The sequence below is a fragment of the Pelophylax lessonae genome (assembly GCF_965119305.1).
Source record: "Pelophylax lessonae genome assembly, chromosome: 5".
NCBI classification, from domain to species: domain Eukaryota; kingdom Metazoa; phylum Chordata; class Amphibia; order Anura; family Ranidae; genus Pelophylax; species Pelophylax lessonae.
The window spans coordinates 116778508-116796622 of NC_138772.1; the positions used below are offsets into that span (position 1 = coordinate 116778508).

The window sequence follows — 18115 nt, forward strand, 5'->3', positions numbered from 1 at the left end:
TGAGCAGCATATATAATGGAAACGCAAAAAATATTTTCTATGGTTTGTTTTAGTTAAAAAAAATATTCACCTTGTTGTTCCCAAGGACTTTTATTGTGTAAACCTGATATACTATGTCATTTTATGTATTATTTCATTGCGTATTTCCCACAGATCGTGAGGAGGTTTCTGAACTGGAAAGTAAATTAAAAGAAAACCGAAGGTCAGCAGGACCTAAAGCTCTCTACTATGCAGGGTTACTTCTGTGGCTGCTTGGAAGAAGTGACAAGGCACAGGAGTACATTGACAGGATGCTCAAAATGTCCAACAGGTCAAGTGAGGTATGCAGTGTTGCTAAATTGTCTGTTCAGACTTGATTAAGCAATGCAAGTTGGAATAGTGACAAAAACCTTTTAAAGCTAAACTCCAGATAAATACAGTATCTAAATACACCGTTCAAATACACAAATGTGAACTGTCTTAAAGTGATTGTAAAGTCTTCTTTTTTTAGTTAAAAAAATAACAAACATGTTATACTTACCTGCTTTGTGCAGTTGGTTTTGCACAGGGCAGCCCAGGTCCTCCTCTTCTCGGTTCTCTCTTTGGTGCTCCTGGCTCCTCTCTCCTGCTGAGTGCTCCCACAGCAAGCAGCTTACTATGGGGGCACCGAGCTGAGTCACAGCTCCCTGTATCCATTCAGACAAGGAGCTGCGGCTCGGCCCCGCCCCCTTTATATCCTCATTGGCTGACTGATTTTGATTGACAGCTGTAGGCACCGCACTGCTGTCTCAGCCAATGAGGAGGGGAGTCCCAGATATCCAAGACACTGCTGCAACATCGCTGGATCTAGATAGGTCTCAGGTAAGTATTAGGGGGGCTGCTGCACACAGAAGGTTTTTTATCTTATTGCATGGAATTCATTAATATAAAAAAACCTTCTGACTTTTACAACCCCTTCAAAGCGGAGTTCCGGCCTCGGGGGTCAATTTGAGCTAAAAATACCCCCGGGACAGTCAGGGCTAGTACATTCCATAATGGATAGCCTCTGAACTGTCCCAGGTCGCACTTACCTGTAAGAAGAAATACTTACCTTGAAAATTTCTTCTCCAGTGCTGCCATCTCAGGTGTGGGCAGCTGAAGCCGCAGCGTCCCTCTTCGTGTCCTCTTCCGTGACGTCGGAGTCCCACAATGCACTGCACTGGCCCCGCTCGTTACTTCCGGTGCAGGGGCGGCATCCCTGCACAGCTTCTGGGCATGCCCAGAAGCTGTTTAGCAGTGAATGGACATGCCTGCACCGGAAGCGACGAGCGGGGCCAAGTAAGCTCCTTGAGGGTAGGGACTGATGTGAATGTAGAATGTATATGTAAGGCGCTGCGTAAATTGACGGCGCTATATAAGTACCTGAAATAAATAAAAAATAAAATAAATAAATGTGACATAATCTTTCATTGTGGCAGATAAATATGAGTTTTCAATTTTATTGTAATGCATTTTTGTTTAACATGACCTTCTTCCTGATCTGCTGAATCTGTTTTATTTTAGGGTTTGGTGCTAAAAGGATGGCTTCTCTTATCCCCAGAATCCTCTTTAGCAAAGTGTGTTAAGTATTTCGAAGAGGGAACTCAAAGCAACAAAGACTTGTTAGGAATGATCGGAAAGGTAACACATTACTTAGGGCTGATCCATCACAACTTAAAGTGGTGCATTTATAGAAAATTTGCCCAGGAAAAGTATTTTTGCAAAATATTTGTTCTGGGTAAGGGTCTATTTCCTGTGCTGGTTGAATGCCCTTTATTTTAAACCGAAAATACCACATTTGGTCACGCATTGGTCCTATGAAACCTAGCACTGCGTAGAGACCAAATACGATATTTTCTGTTTTAAGTCAATGAAAAAGATATGACCAGCCCAGCAAATAGTCTAATAACATTTTCTTTCTTTTCCTCCCATTCTAACAGAATTTATGTAAATGCACTTTCACTGGGCGTATTACTATGTGAACTTTTATAATAACACCCCAAAATCACCAGCTTTTTTTCCCTAGATTTTAATTTGGAAAAGGTGGCGGGAAAGAACCCTTTGTCTGTGCCCTAACAATAAAATGAATATAAACAGGTGCAAATCTTTTGATATAAGTGAGTGTTCTCCAAAAGAACGCTAATAGCAGGATGTAGCTGAGATTGTGATGTTCAAACGATAAAACATGATCCATCTGAGACTCATATCATAAAGCCAGTATATAGCAGCAGAGGATTAAAAAAACATAATCTGTTACAAATGCAGGCTGCTTTTTTTAACAGACATCACGATAGCTGAGTATTTTCAGCAAAGATATGCTCACAGGGATGACCTTTTTTATGTTTAATCTGAGTTTATTAGGTTTTCACAATATAAGACAAAAGAAGAGACAGGGTTGATTTACTAAAACTGGAGAGTACAAAATCTGGTGCAGCTCTGCATGGTAGTCAATCCGATACTAACTTCAGCTTGTTCAATAAGGATTTGGCAAAAAAAATTGAAGCGGATTGGTTTCTGTGCAGAGCTGCACCAGATTTTGCAATCTCCAGTTTTAGTACATTAACCCCATTGAACAAATGTGGAAGACTAAAGGTAAGCACAAGTCGTACATATCCATGAGTACACAGAGCAAAAAGGTTCTCAGGGTACATAATCGCTGAGCAAAACAGGTAAGATCAGTTAGGTCAATACGCATACACATTCAATGGAGCATGCCATAGAGCAAGCCAAATTGAAAAATATAACAACTCTTTAGTTCACAAGGTGTTGGCAATATAGTTCCTCTAGGAACACCACACTGGTACAGCAATCGTTAGTGATACATCCAAAGTAACCTGTATTAGCAAACTTTGGTAGCAACCTAAGTTGTATAGGAGATGTGTATTTTCCCATAAGGCACTTTGCAGAAGAATCGGAAAGAAAGGAAAGGAGAAGAATAAAAAGGGTCAAACCGGGAAGAAGAAAAAAAAAAACCGTGAGAGGGGGAGGGGCTTGGGGAAGGGGAGAACCCCCTTTCTCTGCAGGCTATTCCACCTAGAAATTCAGGACACAGAAGATGCAAACTCTGTCGGGTATCGGACATATGACATGACTTTTTTTATAAATGATTTGGGCAACTGAACTATATTGGCATAGTGAAAAAAATTGCCATTGATTACTATATTAAGTGCCGGTTCACACATCATGTGATTCGCAGCGCACTGCTCTGCAATTCATATGCAATGTCTGTGCGTTGCAAATTCAGTCATACAGATTGCATGGCTAAATTTGCATCACATTCGGACCAAAATTGCACAGGCACCTTTTTTTGGTCCGCACCAGAATCGGATTGCATGGTTCACACCTATGCGATTCGAATAGTTACCGAACTGACAGTTCACACTGCGATATGCGAACTGATCTGGGGGGGTCGTTAACTTTGTATTGACACCCGCAGCGATTCGCATATGGCAGTGTAAACTGCTTGCGAGTCGAGTGCGATGCGGGAACCGGCAGTGGATTTGCAGGGTTCCCGCATCGCATGTGTGTGAACCGGCAATCAATGAGAGTTCTGAAGATCCTCATGGCAAGCGCATTGCCAGCGCACTTACTAAAATGTTTCAGCCCTCAGGTTGAATTTACGTGTATACAAACCCAAAAACAAAAGTTCTAAATATAGCAGTTTACCAGTCTTTAGATGTGGTGGCTGCATTAGTATTCTTTTTCAGGCTTTACTAGTAACACAGTAGCATTGCCCCGCTAGGACAGGACTACAGGACACTATTTCCTTTACTCTTCTCCATTACATGGAGGGTATTATGTAGTCTACAGAAATAGATGTGGACATCTACATATTATAGAGTGTGTTCTGTAGTACACAAGAATGAGCTAGGCAGGGCTTAAAATATTATTACAATAAAATTATGGAGGATGGAGGACAGCACTAAATTTCTGTTTGGATCAACAAGCATTTTTTTTTGATGTATCAGTCAAAAATAACATACAATTAGGCCTCCTGCACGCTGCAGCTTGAAAAAGCTCACTATAGCTTTTTTTTTTTTAACTGAGCTAAAATACAGCCCATTCATTGTAATGTGCCTATGCACACAGGCGCGTAAACGAGCGTCGTGCATTCTTCAGTAAAAACAAAATAGAAAAATCTGCATTTTTGGTCAGTAATTTACACCTCATGCGCGCAAATATGCGCGATGGCACACAAATGTACACAAATTTCCATTTACATATAGTACAGAACAAGAGTGCGAGAAAAAGTTTTCGCGCATGTGCGCACAAAATTGCATTGTGTGAAAATACGTGCAAATAAATACAAAAAAGTCTAAAAAAGTAGATGCTAAACAGGAGTATTATGTGCAAGAGGCCTTTGTATGTATTTTTGCCTATTTTCACACATATGCGTTGGCACAATTTTGTGTGAACACGCACATTTTCACGCAAATGCGCGAAAACGTATTCTCGCGTTCTTGTTCTGCACTGTATTTAAATGAGCATTTGGGCGTATTTGCGCACATAAGGCATAAATTACTGACCAAAAATGCAGATTTTTTATATATTTTTTTTGTTTTCACTGAAGAATGCACGGCGCTCGTTTACGCTCCTGTGTGCACAGGCACATAACAATTAATGGACTGTATTTTAGCTCAGTAAAAAAAAAAAGCTGTACTGAGCTTTTTCAAGCTGCAGAGTGCAAGAGGCCTTCCAGTGTTTTATTTAACAGTTTAAAGGGGAGCAAATAACAGAAGCTCATTCTGAGGGTGTATGTACTGTCTCCCTGTGGCACACACAGTGAATGATCATTCCATTTTCTATGTAGATAATAAAATGTTCATTAGTCGATAACAGAAATGTTATCAATAACATTTTCCTTTGTTGCTTGTTTTTTATTAGTCACTTATTAACCTTCAAAGCCTAATTATTGTTCTTGGGTCTATTGTATTGGTTGCGGCAATCAAACTCGTTTCCTGAAATATGTCCCAGGATTGTTTTGTACCGCATCCTTTTCATAATTAATACTAAGCTGGTTTACTTTGCAGGCTGAATGTTTCATGATGCAGAAGAATTACTCTGGAGCCCTGGATATAATTAACCAGATCATTGTTAATTTTGCTAAATTTCTAATAGCATTGACTTTAAAGATGAGATATGTTCTAGCACAGCAAGACTGGGACCAAAGCCTTGAAACAGCACAACGGTAAGGACCATAATGGTCTTTAAACCAAGATTCTAGGCAAATGTCAAAGCTACCTTTTATGCCAGTTGCATAATAATTAAAATTAATTAAAACTAAATTATAGGCAGATATGAAATGTAATCCAATTTTGGTGTGTATTACTAGTAGTGTCCTTACCTGAAATATTTAAATTGGTGTTCCAGCTGTGGAAAAAAAAATTAAAAGTCAGCAGCTACAAATACTGTAGCTGCTGACTTTTAATATATAGACTCTTACCTGTCCAGGGAGCCCGCAATGTCAGCACCCCAGCCGATTTTCAGATCGACTGCCGGGTGCTGCCACCGCCATTCATTCTAAGGGAAACCGGCAATGAAGCCTTTCGGCTTCACAGCCGGTTCCCTACTGTATATTCTCATTGGCTCGGTGGCAGGGCAAAGGAGAAAGGGGACAGAACTTCTGAGGGACGGTGCAGTAAAGTTAGCCTGATCTTTTTTGTATAATGTGAAAGATAATGTTGAATCGTGATCTTTATTTTAGGAAGAAAAAAATTGTGATTCTCATTTTATCCAGAATTGTGCAGTTCTACGGTCACATGACTCAGCTCTTTCCCAGCCGGTCTGCAGTGAAACATATGCAGGAGGAGCTTCTAGTCTCATGTTCAAAATAATAATAAAAAAATAGCTTTTGGAATACAGAGTAAAAATAAATAATATCAATACATTGTTTTAAATTGGCCTACAAATATATATTTAAAATCAAATCTTTATTAATTTTGTGTAAATACCATGATGTGGGCAGATTTCTGCAAGTCGCAGGCTGTGTCACTCCCCTCCAGCCTGTGTCTTAGAAAAAGAGTATGATGAATCCTCTATTTATCTACATGTAATATCCCGCTCCCGTTGTGTTTAGATGGTTAGTGGGCAAGGCGGAGGAAGGAGGGAGTAGGCTGTCATTTACCACTGTGAATATGCCTACATGTGTGACTCTAAAGTCACATGGGCTGCACAGATATGATAGGGAGGAAATGCTCAGCACTGAAAACTGAGCATGTGCAGAGTTGCCACCACAGCTGCAAATTCAGACAGATCCCTAGCTGCATTGGGGACATGAACAGAAGGTGGCGATAGAGAGCAGCAGGATCAACCAGGTTTTTTGCAGAATACAGAAAATGAATCTCATAGTGACTGAGTGAGTATGTACAGCATGTAATACAGCATTTATTCATAGTTTTTTATGATGTGGGTTTAGTGACACTTTAAATTTTCAGTTTGCTGTGAAATGGGTGGGTCAGAAAGTTTTGGGTGTAAGTTTTAGTTCCCAGATTCTCCCTTTATATGCACTGGCCAGTTTGCCAGTTCTAAGCTGAATCATGCAAGGAAACTTGGCAGTCAGTACTTATTGAGTGATCTTCTATGTGTCAAATGGCTCTACATTCTCATATTTAGACGAATTGCAGAATAGTGACTTGCTTGCTATTTCATTCACTACATCTAACTCATATCAGTAAACATTCCACCCATCAATCCAGCTATTTTAAAACAGCTTTGTCCTGGTGCAAGGTGGGGGTGGGGGGGTAGGCGCAGCAGCTCAGTATGTGCTTACTATTGCTGACCAATGCCTCCAGCTCTTCCTGGAGATTCAATGCCATTCTCAAGCCAGCTGGTAGATATTATCCCACCAGTCTATTTTGGGTCTGTCCTGCAGCCTCCTTCAAGTTGGACATGCGTTTTATAGCTTTGAGGAGGTTATCTCCAGGGGCGTTTATTTAAGATGTCTGTATTACATCAACTGGCACCTGCATTCTTACATGGATCATCATAGTCCTCATGTTTTGATTAGGAGTATGCCCAGGAACCCTGTGGGGAAACAATATTTCCCGCTACGTAAACTGTCATCTTTATTCTTTTAATCATCAACCATCACAGTGCTTATAGACAAGCATACCTATTATTGTCACCACAGCTGAACCATGCATGACTCTCTCTTCCACAGGCCAGTATATTGGCCACTGAATGTCAGCTTGTGATCTAACCCATTTAATAGTTTTGCATTTCTTTTTTTTGTCAATAATGAGCAAGATCTCAAAGTACACTGCAAACCTGTGTTGGTGGACAAATGCAATTGAGAATCTTCTCATTCAGAATTCATTGCAGGTGCATATGTTCTGCTGTTGACCTTGTTCGCGCTGCATTTGCATTCCTATAGATATGTGTTGAGGAAATAAGTGGTTATCTGAAGTAAACAAAAGCCCATCAACATAGGACCTAACTAGAAGGTCACTGGGGTAGATTTACTAAGGCTGGCCATACATTATACAATCTTCTTGTTCAATTTCCTTTAAATTTGCCTTTAACTATATAGTGCAAGGACCTGCCTGATTGCATTCAACTTGAAAGTGTTTAGGTTTGACCTCATATTATATGGTTTTGTTAAATCTAAAAGAAAATTATAAAACAAAGTTGTATAATGTATGGCTGCTATAAGGCAGACTTTACATGATTTTTTTTTCTCTAAACCAGCAGGTTGAACAAAAATAAATAAATTAACAAAACCCCCCTGGCATTTGGATGAGAACACACAAGAGGAGGTTTTACGATCTGTGCCTTTCTGACCCTCATATAAATGTGTGGGTTTGGCGCCATGCTATTGAGCTCCGGCTGCTCAGTCAACATAGGGTGAAAAAATACATGTCCATATCTTTACCCGCCAACATACAGGGATAACCTCTTTATGACAGATGGGCAAGACACAGTCAAAGCAATTGTAGATGCTCGAGCGGTCTGATACATGCTTTTCCTTTTTTCCCTCCTTTTCTTTTGGGGAGTTATATGGCCCCTATGCCAGCCTAGGAGACACTAAGATAGCCAGCCATGGATTTAGCTGATACTGCCATTAGGATTCCCTCTCACAAGTGGTCTTGAGAAAGCTATGCTTGTTAGCGAAACGCATTGACCTGTGACCAGTGGAGGTGTCCTGGTACAATACATGCACCCCTCACATTTGGGGAACACTTCATCCCGCATATGGGAGTAAGGGATATGTTGTACTAGGACCTCATCTTTTAATATATATGTGTTGTTGTACTGTGTTGATGTGATACCAACTATGTGTTTTTCATTATATGTATAAATTTAATTTTGATATTTTTCTACTATCAATGGGTTTGGTCTCATGCTTATGCCAATAAAGTCCGCCTTTGGCAGAACAGGGGTTCTACATACTTTGTTTGTTCTTCTGCATTTTGGGATGTGGCATAGATAGAGGTCCTCTTTCTTAGTAACCAAATCCCCCATCCACACATTCGATGTGGCTGAGCTATTGTATTCTGCCAGCGGGGAGCCTTCCCAGCAAGCAGAATAAATTAATCAGTTTTACTGGCAATACCCGGCATCACTAATTGTTGAGGAAAAACCCAACAGGCTGGTGGTACAAAACTCAATCGATAGATCGACTTGTGAACAACCAGCTAGCTCATGTATGGATCAAAATTTTGCCTAGTCCCTGCTGAACTGACTTCATTTCCGGTTCATGTATGGCTGGCTGAAAGGTAAATAGAATGTTCAGTTTGCAAGTGAAGTTGCAATTTGCAAGGCATTTTTTTCCCCAGAGCTTAGTGAATGTGGTAAATTGTCACTTTGTAAAGAATTCCCTATCACATGCAGGGAACGGAACAAAAAAAAAAACTGCATTTTCACTTACACATGATTGGGTGATGGACATCAGCAGAGCTTCACCTCATTTACTAAGCTCTGGGGATAATTCACTAGCAAAGTGGAAAGTCAATTTACTTTTAGTAAATCAATTCCCCATGCAACTAAAAGAAGGCTATCTTTTTGAGGTATACAGGGATTGGGTTTATGATGCATACTTGAATTTCTACCACTTCATAGTTAGAGGTAAACTGCTCAGGAGTGAAGAGAGGTTCGCAGCTGCATGGATACAGATGACCAACTTTATCTGCAATTAGTACCCCCAACATTCCATGCAGACATCCTGCCATTCTCAATGTTATAACTTGTTACCACTATTTATGTATCACTAAACATGCAAATGACAGGTCTGTAATAATGAAAGGTTCACCATTCAGTCTCTGCATTTCTTCCAGTTTGTTCCTTTGAAACGTAACACACACATAAGCACAGGGTATATGGTTATTTGTATATAAGTATATGTTGCTTTTAATTTTATTTTTTTATTTTTTTTTAGCATCCTATCAATAGATGGAAATAACATTGATGCTTTTCAGATGTTAGCCATATACTCGCTTACAAGGGAAGGAAATATACCAAAGGTTAGTGTATAGTAATGGGGTAAGAAACCAGTGGATGGGTTATTCTTCCTAAGTCCACTATAATGATTTGTCATACACCCATATGACCTATGGACTTTTCCCAGGTTCTCTTGTGTAGGACCTGGTGTCTTGTACCATTGCACTTGGTTGGCGTAATGTTTACTCTGTTTATATCCTCTAGTGCTAAATAGAATAGAGCAAAATCCGACTCAGCTAGGTCATTGCTGACAACTAGGACCAGAAGGGGTTTGGTACAGAGAAGAAGAAGGGCTGTTTATGCTGTAGACTGGCCATTATATACTATAAGCTGGCCTGGTAAAAACTCTGCCCTGATTTAATTTTGGAGTCTGTGCCCTACCTCACCTCATAGTGATCACTATACAAATTAAATACTGTCTTTACTGTGCAAGATGATCTTTTGGGGAAAAAAAAGGCACCAATATATAGCTGCACATCATATACTGTGTATCTATTGCAGGGCTGCAGTTTTACTTTTAATATCACTTTTTCTTTGAAACAGAATTTATTCACATAATCTTTTTTTTCTCAAATTCAAAAAGCAAGGAGTATATTTTGCATTTAAGAAACTTGACAGCTTAAAGACCGAATTCAGAGAGTGGTGGTTCATACTCTGAATGATTCATACTCTGAGTGGTCTAAGGTTATCAGTGGTGTACCCCAAGGTTCAGTGTTGGGACCCTTACTTTTTGATATATTTTTAAATAAAATAGGGTCTGGGATTAAAAGTACCATTTCAATGCTTGCAGATGACACCAAGCTATGCAGTGGTATAATGTCCTTACAGGATGTCTCCAACTTACAAGCTGACCGCACTGTTTCTTCGGGAAACTATGTGGCAAATGAGGTTTAATGTTGATAAATGTAAAGTTATGCACTTGGAGGCTAAGAATATGTATGCTTCATACATGCTGGGGGGGTACAACTGGGGGAATCAATGGTGGAGAAAGATCTGGATGTTCTGGTAGCTCATAATCTTAATAATATCATGCAATGCCAAGCTGCGCTTTCCAAAGCAAGCAAAGTCCTTTCTTGTATTAAGAGAGGCATGGACTCCAGAGAGAGAGATATAATTTTGCCCCTGTACAAATCATTAGTAAGACCTCATCTGGAATATGCTGTTCAGTTTCGGGAACCAGTTCACAAAAATGATATTGAGGAACTGGAAAAAGTGCAGAGAAGGGCAACCAAACTTATAAGGGGCATGGAGGAGCTCAGCTATGAGAAAAGATTAGATGACTCAATTTATTCTCTCTTGAGAAGAGGAGATTAAGGGGGGGATATGATCAAAATGTACAAATACATAAGGGGTCCACTTAGTGTGGAGTTATTCACTTTAAGTTCATCACAGAGGACAAGGGAGCACTCTTTACGTCTGGAGGAAAGGAGATTTAATCTCCAAATATGGAAAGGCTTCTTCACAGTAAGACCTGTGAAAATGTGGAATAGACTACCTCAAGAGCTGGTTCTGTCTAGCCCAGTAGATTGCTCTAAAAATGGTCTGGATTCTTTCCTAGATGTAAATAACATAATTGGATACTAACAGTTATAGGTAAATTTGATCCAGGGATCAACCGTTTGTCTCTTGGGAGATTAAGAAGGTATTTTTTCCCCTGCTGGAGAAAATTGGATCATGCTTTGCTGGGTTTTTTTGCCTTCCTCTGGATTAACTGTGGGTATGAAATTGTGTATATAGGATTGTAAAAAAAAAAAAAAATTTTTGTCTTGTTTTCCCCTTTTTATTGGTTGAACTAGATGGATTTTGTGCCTTTTTTTAACCAGACTAACTATGTAAAGTGGTTGTAAACCCTTACATATACCCAGTGAATGGGGCAGAGAGCTGAAGCTGCACTCTGTAAAGCTCAGTGAGGAGAGTTCTGACAACTAATTGGAGGGAAGAGACACACGGCTCTTCACACAGCACACAGGAACAGAGCTGAGGCTGTCAGCTGGAGCTTCCTCCCGTCACCATTTTTTTCTTGGTGTCGGGAACACTTGTCAGAGGTGACTCTTGCAAATAGCAGAAGAACAAAGCAGCAGACAGAAATGACATTTAGCACTTGAGAGTACACACTATAGAGGGATATGCTTTGTTCATATTTCATGTCTGAGGTTTACAACCACTTTAAGTCCAGGTCTACGAACATATGCCAATCACAGTGGGTCTCACTAAAAGATCCATCTGCATCACAGTCAGATGCAGTGATCATTAAGTTATTACAGAATCACATTGTTGTTGCCCTTTAGTGCAGATCCCAATTGTACTGTATTCTATCACCTGATCATAGGAGCTTCCAAAGGCCTGTACACACGATCTTAAACTCAGGTGACAAATATGGCTTTCAAAGTGATCGTACCATAATCTGATCATTAGTACAAGGCTTTCAAGAACTGATCAGAACAGTTCATCCGATATTATTCAAAGGGACAAACATAAAAATGTTTCTTGTACAATACCAGATCGTACGATTTTCATTTAATCAGTACAGTATTCGTCTGAAAAAACAATACAATATAATACATTACATCACTTCTGTTTTTTTATTCTGTCTAAGGCCCCTTTCACACGGGCGTTCCGTATGTCCGTATATCACCCCATCCGTTTGCGAATGATATACGGACATAATGAATGTCAATGGGATTGCGGATGTCAGCGGATGACCATCCGCTGACATCCGATTTGTGTCCTTTCAGTTCTGTTCCGTTTTTTGGAACGGAACAGAACCCTATTTTTTTCTTCCGTTTAAAAAACGGAAAGGACGCAAAAAACGGAAAGGACGCAAAATCGGATGTCAGCGGTGTCATCCGCTGACATCCGCAATCAAATAGACATGCATTATGTCCGTATATCTTCCACAAACGGATGGGCTGATATGCAGACATACGGACTGGATGACACAAATGTGTGAAAAAAACCAAAAAAAAGTGCCGGAGCGGATCGCAATACGGTCCGCTCCGTGTGAAAGGAGCCTTACGAGAATTTTCTTAACTTTCGTAACCTATTCAGTTTCAAAATGCAACTAGCAAGCGAAAAAAGTCAAAAAATCTGTTGTATGATTTTCAGATCGTGTGTAGGGGACATAAACAAACTTGTATATTGTAAAATTTCTTACCTAATTACCTCTGTTTTAGCCTTGATTAGTTACCCACTACGTCCCCCTTATCTTCTTTATTTTCTTTTTTTCATTTTGTGTGTTTTGATTTTTTTGTACTGGTTTTAAAAAGACACATGTATTTGTTGTGCAAGGAACATCATGAGTAATAATAAAAAAGATACACCGTAAAAAAAAAAAAAAAAAACTCTTTGGTTTGTATCTCCGGTATTATTAGCTATTTGGCCTCATGCATACTGGATGTTTTTTACAGCTGCTGTTTTTGGCATCAGCTGTTTTTTTCTACGGACAGTAAACTAGAATGTTATCCTATGTGTCCATGTACATATAGGCTGTTATCTGCAGTTTTTTGGCAGGGGCATTTTCTGGCTGTAAAAAAAAAAACCCAGAACTAGTTGGTTTTAAGAGGTGTTTTTCAGCTGTAAAAATGCTCTGATAAAAGCTTAAAAACGCTGATAAACGTAGAAAAACAAAACTATGCGGCGTTCATCAATGTTTTTAAACCATAAGCTTTTATGGGAATAAGATTTTGCTAAAAAATAACTAAAAAACGCTGTAAAACGCTACTGCAAAAAAGTTGAAAAACTCCTTCTACAGCCACAGCTTTCTACTGACTTTTTTACTTTTTTAATACATTTTTGCCTATAAAATCTGTAGAAGTAAAAAATAAGCATTTCAAAGTAATACCACCAAAATAAAGTCTTCCTTGTCCTGAAAAATCAGTTCCTATAGTAAGTATAGTAGTAGTATTTGTAGTACAGGTGCAGCATAGAATAACTGAGCCATGTGTTATTCCAAGACATTGTGAACAATAATGCGTTTATGTTAATGAGTACGCTAATACTTTTTATGGCCTTGGTTGCTTTAGGCTCTCACCTACGTGAAGGACCTGATCAATGCTCTGGAGATGATGGAGCCCCGAAATCCAGTCCTTCATGTTCAGAAACTCCACGTAATTTGCAATTTGGTAAGATGTGTTCTTTCTCTAGTTAAGCCAAGGGTTTATTTTCAGTATTCAATGAAACCAAATAATTATAAAATTATAAAATAAAAAACATTTAATTTTGAAGAGAGCTGTAACCATGTAGAGCAGGATGTATTTATATTATATACCCTTAGTTTCATATTTCCGTATGTTGCTGATTTCCTGTTTATTCTTTTGAAATGACCTGCATGTCTGCGATCATCTTTGTACCCATGGAGGCCCTTTGTGTACAGACTATCGTGTTTGCTAAGCGTACTCTCAATTGATGGTGACTGCCAGTGCTGCACAGCTAAGCACAGGAGTGAAGAATTGTGTGCAGGGAAGTATGACAGTTTTTTTTAACATTAAAGCGGTTCTAAAAGCTTAAGGTTGTTTACTGCATTCTCTGCATTAAGATAAAAAAACCTTCTGTGCCTCCCCTCCCAGCCCCCTCAGACACCCCCCCCCCCCATACTTACCTGACCTGATCTCAATCCAGTGGCTCTCTCCCTCCTCACAGGGCAGATTAAAAGCAGCAGGAGCCATTGGTTCCTGCTACTGTTAATAAAATCCTGCAATGAGTGAGCGGGGCCAAGCCGCACTGTCTATGTCTAGTCTCTAATGTCTGTGGCTCGAGATGGAGCCTGCATGAGTGCCCTCATATGAAGCAGTTTCCTATAGGGGAACTTGCTGAAGAGGTGGAGCCATAAGCGCAGGTGGGGGGCTCCAGAAAAGGAGGATCGGATAGCTCTGTGCAAAACCATTGCATAGAGCAGGTAATGACATGTTTATTATTTTAAAAAAAAGGAAAAAAAAGGTTTGCAATCCCTTTAAGGTTCATTCTTGGGAAAAGGAACTGAGAAACGTGAACCTGTTCCCAGTCTGTGCAGGGCCAAGCAATGGGGTTTTTTCATTGTTTGCTCCCATAGTAGTAAATACTCAGCATCCTATTGGTCCCCTTGTGCTCTGTAAGGCTGCTGAGATTGATGAGATATATACCTGATACTTCCAGCTATGGAAGAGCTTGACTCAGCCCCCTTCCTTTATTGCTGGTGATAGGTGAGTGGCTGCTTAGACACCCAGCTCTATCATAAGAAGGTGGGGAGAGATTCCTCTGCCCTGTATAAGCTTTAAGTAGCACCTTGGAGCTTGCACATGACTTTTTCCACCTCGCTGTGGCCCGTAAGCGGAGCAGTGGGGGAATAAAGGAAAGGTAATTAAAAGCTGCCGCGGTGGCTGGAATTAAAGTAAGTCTGCTGCTCTTCCCTGAATGGGCATTTAAAGCATTTAGATACAGAAGATAGTTTCTTGAGGACAGGGACTAATGTGAATGTAGAGTATGTAAAGCTCTGTGTAAAAATTGTTGGTACGAAATAAATGCCAATATTAATATAATTTAAATTAAGAATGGCATATAGTGAGAATGAAATAAAAACTACAATTCAATTTAGTTCTACTCGTTGCAAATATTTTACCAAACTTATCCCAGAGTTTTAACTTTCTCTGTTCTGTGAATAAAAAGGTTATTTCAATACACTTGTGGAAATATTTCAAAATGACTGCTGTTGTGAGTATCTGCCTTTCCTATAATTTATTTGATTAGTCCACTGTTGTAGAAGGAAATATTGCTCTCCTGGAATCAGCCTGAATCCAAGATGAAACGCTCAGTGCGGTAAACCCGAGAGCCATTTTCCATGCAGCGTTCTGTTGTACTTTGACTTCATGATCTGTGCAGACTTCTTTGTAAGTCAGGAAGCTGGTTACAGGAGCAGGGAGAGGAGTATCCTGAGAAACCCTGTTTCCACCTCAATACACTTGTCTGATTGTAAAGAAAGGAGCATAGTCAGTCTACATTTTTTGTGTTCAATACATTTTTATTGAATATATAATAATAGTAAACCGAAATTGAGACATTGCAATTGTATCATACATATATCCGTTGAGGACAACAAGAGAGTGGTTACAGTTGTCTAGGCAGTTCTTGACAAATCTGTAAGGGCTCTTTCACACGGGCGATCCGATCAGATCCGCCTGTCACTTTTTTAGGCGGATCTGATCGGATCCTCCATGCAGCTCTATGGGGCAGCGGATGTCAGCGGAGACACCTCCGCTGACACCCGTATCCGATCCTGTCTGTGAAATCTGGACGGATGGAAACCCTATTTTTCCATCCGTTCAGTGATCGGATCGGATCGGATGAGAGCGGACAGGCGGTCCGCTCTCAACCGATCCCCCATAGAGGGCAGCGGGGGCTGAGACACCTCCCTCTCCGCTCTGCAAGTGGAGACGGAGCTGTCATCCGCCGGCTCAGCGGGGATCGCGGATCGATCCCCGCTGAGCAACACGGATCCGCCTACGGAGGCGGACCGTGTGAAAGAGGCCGTTTCTAATCAGTATGTATGAAGATTAACATTAAAAGCATTTATGTTATAACAAATCTCCAAGAAAGGAGGAAGAAAGAAAGAAAGCTGATAGTGAAATTAAGGAATGGGGGAAAGGAATTGGTGGGGGTGGGGGGGGGGAGGGTAGAGTGTTAATCTACATTTTAAACATATCCTATTAGCATTTCAAAGTAAAAACTAAATACTCCGTTAAAAAATGCTTACATGTGAAATCTTTTACCTGTGAAATGGTTTGTAGCTGTTTAGTCAGTCTTGTGATACACACACCTCAACCATTTACTGTAGCTAGGCAAGATTGTATGTCAAACACAGGAAAGGAATACCCCTATTCATGAGCCCTATAGTACCACAATCTGTACTTCATTCCCTACTAGATTGATGGTGGGCTGGATGGGTTTGGTAATTGGGAGCAGGTGCCATTGTGGCCCATTAGTAAACATATGTTATCTGATCAGAAGGGAAAAATAAGTAATCTAAACAGTGTTAGTCTATGAAAGCGTCATACACTGAGAGCTCTTTACACAATCTATTTCCTGGACACTGCGGATGGTTATTGTAACGACACCCCGGGTATGAAAGGGGTTACAGTCGCTTAGGACATTTCATTCCCGAACACAAAGGCAGCTACCGGACACTCCACCGAACAAGAAACCCATACGAATAACCCCCCCTAAGTACGAGATGAGGCTCTGTATTGAGGGTCAAGCAGGAATCAGACTCTTTTTATTGAAAAGGAATACACGCTTTATATACACGTTAGAAGTAATGCAGTCACTACATGAACAATGACCCAAATCCAGCCTACAACATCACACAATGGTTACATAACGAGCCCCCAATGCACATTACTCTGAGTATCAATACATCCCTTAGCAGACAACAGGTGAGTTCATTAGCACACTTAACAATAGGTGAAAGGAAAGCCACCTCAGACAAGAATATCACAATTTACTTATTCAGACAAAAGCAACATCATTAAGCAATAGACAGTCAGTCTCCACATTGAACTTTCTGGAATGCCCATATTAGGAGTTGTACTTCCTGGTCATGGACCTCACAATGTACAGGGAATAAAATCTTCATATTTCAAGAGAGACATCATTCCTGAATATCACTGTCCCATTTGGAGCCATCCAAACCATATCCCTAGTGCCCCCCAGTTTCCTGGTCACCCCGCGCCCAAAGTGACTCCCGTCACCGTTATTTAACATGGCTTTCCCACATTAAAATGACTATTACATTGTGACATCTTGTTTTATATGGATGGTTTATATGGGTACGGGAGTCACTTTGGGAGTCACTTTGGTTGGGGGGCCCGTGGAACACAGTTTAACATAGAGAGGTTTGGAAATCCCTCTCTCAGCCGCCTAGGCCCCTCTTATGGAACACATTAGGGACACAGGGTGACCAAGGAAATGATGGACAGGTAATAGACACTGAAAATATGGTTTGGATTACTTCAAATGGGACAGTAATATTTATCAACCATATATCTCAAGAAATATATGAAGACTATTCCTGGCCTGTTTGATTCTGAACATGTTCATTGAAAGAACTGGTCACATTGGCCTCTGTTCCATGTTCTTCAATATAAGAGACGGACAGTCTGGTGCTGGTGGTCTCCTGCTATTGTTTGTGTATTAAGGTGTGATGTGTTTTCTGTTAAGCCTGTCTGTCCAATTGTTAATTGTAAATTAACTCACCTATTGTTTCTGTCCAGATGGCTAGATAATTAGTTCAGGTTAATTATATTTCTGCACACAATTTCATCAGCATAGCATAATGTAATCAGGCACCTGACCTGGTGGGGTCATTTTATCAGGAGGGTGATGTCCTGTGTGTGTGGTATATATTTGGTGTGCATTTGTTCAATAAAGGTTCAAGATCGACACAAGCTATTCTTGGCTAGTTTTGTATGGAGGCGGCTAGACTATCTGATATCTATGTTCAGACCAGAGGAAGCAGTATTCTGACGGAAGACCACAAACACAGTGTGAGTCGCGGTTCCGTTACAGATGGCAATCTGCAAGGAGCACCACCATGGGATGGTGGATTGCTTTTCAGAAGGGGTAGAGCAGGGGCTGTCAGACATTCAGGGGGCAATACTACTGTCTCCTGAATGCTAATTCTTTTCTCAGATGAACATGGAATTTTTGTGGATTT

General features: G+C 40.3%; 1 protein-coding gene across 2 annotated transcripts in view; it reads left to right on the top strand.

Moving 5' to 3' along the window:
• The window catches only part of TTC21A (tetratricopeptide repeat domain 21A), a 114847-nt gene that overhangs the window by 9198 nt on the left and 87534 nt on the right, over positions 1–18115 (top strand). The window contains exons 4-8 of one of the 2 annotated variants that reach the window (XM_082259581.1): positions 154–320; positions 1522–1638; positions 5028–5185; positions 9371–9455; positions 13455–13553. In XM_082259581.1, the coding sequence (XP_082115707.1) occupies positions 154–320; positions 1522–1638; positions 5028–5185; positions 9371–9455; positions 13455–13553 (626 nt within the window). The remainder of the gene's footprint in view (positions 1–153; positions 321–1521; positions 1639–5027; positions 5186–9370; positions 9456–13454; positions 13554–18115) is intronic. The other variant, XM_082259582.1, reaches the window with a different exon arrangement.